The following is a 5,000-nucleotide window of genomic DNA, read 5'->3' on the forward strand; positions in this document are numbered from 1 at the left end:
CGTTTGTATTTGTTGTTTTTGTTTATGTAAGCGTCTTCTTGAGAGGGAGTGAGTGAGGATTTTCTTAGTTACCAATCCTCCTACGATATCTGCGAGAGAGAGAGAGAGAGAGGGGAAAGAGAGAGAGAGAGAGAGAGAGAGAGAGAGAGAGGGGAAAGAGAGAGAGAGAGAGAGAGACAGAGACAGAGAGAGAGACAGAGAGAGACAGAGAGACAGAGACAGAGAGAGAGAGAGAGAGAGACAGAGAGAGAGAGAGAGAGACAGAGAGAGAGAGAGAGAGAGAGAGAGACTCCCAACTACTCACAGGGGTTAAACCTCAGTTCAATACTCTCCAGGACATATGGGGGATTTGATTCGGCGAGAGCGAAGGAGAAGGGCGGGCCGTGCCCCAAGGACCACTGGTCCTCGTCAGTAGCCGTCAGCACGCCAAGGACGGTGGGCGACGCCCCTTCCAGGACGTAGAGCTCCGTAGGGGACGGCAGGAGCAGCTGTGGGGGACAGTCGTTGATATCCAGGATGGTGACATCAAGGGTAGCAGTGGATGTTAGCGGAGGATGTCCCCTATCCACTGCTAGGATGGTCACTACTCCTTCAGCGCCCTGGGGGGATTCTCGGTCAAGAGGGCGTAGGAGTCTCACGCCCCCAGCAGCGTCCACGCCCACTGACCCAGGCCACGCCCCCTCCACGCGGTAGTCAACCACGCCCACCTGCTCCTCCTTATCAAGGGGATACAGACGAAGAGTTTAGTGGTATTAAAGCTTATTTGAGAGAGACAAATAATAGAGAAGAGAGATAAGAGTAAGGAAGACCAGTAATGAATAGTGTTAAGCGGAGTAAGAATACTAATATATGATTTTGCTGGTAATTACTATACACTGTAGCATCATAATAACACGAGCTCTTTAACATCTCAGAGGTAAAAAAAATGACTTCAATTATTATAGAAAAAGAAATCTGATGATCTTGCATCTTGATATGCATATTTATGTAAATATTCAACCCGTTCTCGCAAATTTAATAAGTCAATATTGACTTATTAAATATGTGCATAGGTGACATACTTAACATAATAGATACCCTTAAAAAGATTCATAGAAAACACAGACCTTACCTAACCTTGTTAGTATGTTAAGATAAGCATCTTATTGCTTCGTAATTACAATTATTACCTAACCTATAATAGGTATAGGTTAAGTAATAATTGTAATTACGAAGCAATAAGATGCTTATCTTAAGATACTAACAAGGTTAGGTAAGGTCGGTGTTTTCTATGAATCTTTTTAGGGGTATCTATTATGTTTAGTATATCACCTATGCACGTAGTTAATAAGTCAATATTGACTTTACGAATTTGCGAGAACGGGTTGAAATATTTGGCGGTTTTTACAATGCTCTACTGATAAATCGAATCAAATCTATGTGGTCCATTAACAAACTACTTGTTTGTTCCTTCTGGTCGTTTGGCGTTAGACGTGATCACAAACAATTAGACGCTGGTTCACTCTCTCAGACATACACTTACGGGCACTTACATATAACTTAATTCAAAACGCTCAAAATATTCATTTCAGTATTCTCTCATAATGAGTTTCTTACAGTGCACCCTTACGTCCTCAGGACCTTAGGGTTAATAGCTAAAATATAACAGTTACTCCTATTTTTATCCGTTTTCTATGAAGCACAGACCGCGGTTTCCTCAGGTGATATAAGAGATAAGAGACTCTGGTCCGTTCATATGGCCAATAATTTCTCAGGACCACTCCACCCGCCTCTTTCTTTTGTGTTACGAGGGGTAGTGTTGTGTATGTGTTGCCTGGGAGGTGTTCTACTGCGTCGCTGTTGGGTAATCCCGTACTGCTTGGTCATCTGTGTTACTTCTCTGTCATAGGCGTTCTTTCACCGTATGTTTTGCTTTGTATTGAGTTTATGGTGTGTTGCGTTGTGTTTGGACGGGTTGTGTTGCGTGCGGCTCTTACCTTCTTGGGTAACTTTTTGGGCCTTTTTTCATGAATTGATCACTGAAGCTTATGAAACTACAGAAAATATTTGATTCAATATGAAATTTCTGACGAGAGAGATAGACTTAGTGAGAGAGAGAGACAGACAGACAGAGGATACGCAGTAAAGTTCAATAATTGCAAAATATAATAACACATTCGGCAGGGATATAGATACAAGTCACCGTTATCCTGGGTTATATATAAGGCAAAGGTACATTTTGCTAGTCGGTCTGTAAGATATTGTAGTGGCCCTGATAACCTTCAAAAAGTTGATAAGCTTAACTTAAGCCCAACATCAACCACACAAATTGTATCCTAATATAACACTTGTTGTAGTAATATGTAACTTCATACTTCTTGTTGTTGTTAAAGATTCGCTACCTGGAACAAAGTTCCAAGTAGCACGGGCTATGGTGAGCCCGTAGTGCCAACTTCATACTTGGACTCCACAAGTCCATAAATAAACTTACTGATGACTTCGCGTTCCAAATTTTTAGACAATAGAACATCAACATTAAATAATAAACGTTAACATCACCAAATCACGTGTTGACGAAACTGCCAAGTATGCCACGAGAACATAGGGAGATAAATGCACAAAACTATGCACACTCAAACCTACATAAGAACATATTGGGGCTGCCCTATAGGACGGAACCTGCGTCCCTCGGACTCCTTGGGACGCGCGTCCCTCGGACTCCTTGGGACGCGCGTCCCGTCTAAATGTATGGACTCTTATTTTCTCAGAGATACATCACGTTCTTGTGAATACAAGTATACATACATGAATATATACATGTATATATATATATATATACCTGTATATTTATGTTTGTATACATACATGTGTATGCATTAGGACATGTATAATCTCATGAGAGCGCCACACATGCAAATATAACATGACAATGCACCTAACTATTCATGTATTGTAAGAGAGGGGGGGGGCGTAAAATGTTAGTGTTGGGCTTCAACCATTGGGTCCCTCCTCTATGGTTCACTATTCTGACGCTCCAGTTCTTAATAGCCTTAATAATGGGAGGATCTTATTATCGAGGGCTCATTAGTACAAGAGTGGTCTTAATAACTGGGTGATCTTCATAGCAGAGTGATGTTGTTAAAGGGTGGTCTTAATAGTGGGTTGGTCTCAACGTTTACCGCCTCTTCCTTCCTCTCTCTCTCTCTCTCTCTCTCTCTCTCTCTCTCTCTCTCTCTCTCTCTCTCTCTCTCTCTCTCTCTCTCTCTCTCTCTCTCTCTCTCTCTCTCTCTCTCTCTCTCTCTCCCGCTCTCTCCCTCTCTCTCTCTCTCTCCCTCTCTCTCCCTCTCTCTCCCTCTCCCTCTCCCTCTCTCTCTCTCTCCCTCCCACTCCCTCCCTCCCTCTTCAGAAAGTAATGACATCTCATAATCATGTCTCCCGCCCATCCCCCATTTTCTTTCTGCAGGCGAGTTATATTTCCCATTTTCTCTATTATTGTCACCGTTATTTTCTGTCTTTCATCTCTGAGAATTTTATTTCATTTTTTTTTGCTTTGTGAAGACTGGCTATATTCTCGTTTTTTCTTCCGGCTTATTTCCGGTTCTATTCTTTCAGGAAGATGGGAAAACTAAAGAAAAACAAAACCGTCTTGGCAACTGTGCCAATGGAGAGCACTGTGATTGGTCCATAAGAGAGTGACGTAACATTTGAACAGCGTTGACATGTAACGGTTTTTTTTCTCTGGCATTGTGACCTGTTCCAGGAAACTTTTCGCATTTAATGATCAAATAACAGAATTTTTCGTTACGTTTTCGCTAAGATATGTAATAAAAAATGAAGATATAACGAGTTATAGGTTCATTTTTTTTTAATATTTTATTCAAATTTAGAATAAGACATCCTGACCCATCCATTTAGACGGAAATTAATTGTCTACTAAAATGAGTTGAGAAATTTCTCAAAAAGGTAAATTAAATTAATTTAGAAATATTTTATTATTTCTATAATTTTTGCCCCTTATCATAAAGACATATAGGCCTACTTACTGCCCTGACTGAATAGTGGACTTGTGGCTAATTACTTAGCAAATTACTGCATATAATAATAATAATAATAATAAAAATAATAATAATAATAATAATAATAATAATAATAATAATAATAATAATAATAATAATAATAATAATTGTAGTTATAATAATTCATAAAGATAAATAATAATAATAAAAATATAATAATAATTCATAGAAAAAATCATACAAGTAATATCATAATTATTTCTATATTAGCAATCATAATATTAGCCTACCAGTAGGCCTACCGAGTGAGAGTAGAGTGCCACCTACCGTATCAGGGTCAAGGGCGGGGAGGGCCGTGAGTAGGGTGCCAACATGGGCGTCCTCCCTCACCGTGACGTGGGCGTGGGCGCGGGAGAAGACGGGAGGGTTGTCGTTGAGGTCAATGAGAGTAATATTGACCCAGGCGGTGTCCGTGTGTCTGGGGTCAGCCCAGCCACCTGTGCCCTGAAGGATGGGGTCACCTTGTTCAGAGGTCATGTTTTACCGTGATCTTAATGACCTTAAATATATATATATCCCTTCATTGGTAACAAATAAAAAGTCATTACTTTGGTCAAAGTGACTGGAGTAAATGGCCGTTTATGTCACTGTTTGGAGCAAACTAAGCGAAGCATGTGACCTTAAATGACCTTTGGATTACAAAATACATAAATGACCTTCTCTTAAAAATTAGCTGTGTATGGAGTAAATAATTTTAAAGAACCTTGTTTGTGTGAGCAAATGACCTCATATAACTTCCAGCAACAGATTACTTGAACCAGATATTATCTTGTATGTCAGATATTATCTTGTATGTCAGATATTATCTTGTATGTCAGATATTATCTTGTATGTCAGATATTATCTTGTATGTCAGATATTATCTCGTATGTCAGATATTATCTTGTATGTCAGATATTATCTTGTATGTCAGATATTATCTTGTATGTCAGATATTATCTTGTA

At 39.6% G+C, this 5,000-nt stretch overlaps 1 protein-coding gene across 1 annotated transcript in view; it reads right to left on the minus strand.

The window, feature by feature from the left end:
* The window catches only part of LOC123755820 (uncharacterized), an 82,589-nt gene that overhangs the window by 25,464 nt on the left and 52,125 nt on the right, over window positions 1-5,000 (minus strand). Inside the window, exons 9-10 of the mRNA XM_069299883.1 lie at window positions 4,323-4,499; window positions 298-716 (exon numbers count right to left, since the gene is read on the minus strand). Coding sequence (XP_069155984.1) covers window positions 298-716; window positions 4,323-4,499 — 596 coding nt within the window. The remainder of the gene's footprint in view (window positions 1-297; window positions 717-4,322; window positions 4,500-5,000) is intronic.

Source organism: Procambarus clarkii, chromosome 43, assembly GCF_040958095.1.
Source record: "Procambarus clarkii isolate CNS0578487 chromosome 43, FALCON_Pclarkii_2.0, whole genome shotgun sequence".
Taxonomy (NCBI): Eukaryota; Metazoa; Arthropoda; class Malacostraca; order Decapoda; family Cambaridae; genus Procambarus; species Procambarus clarkii.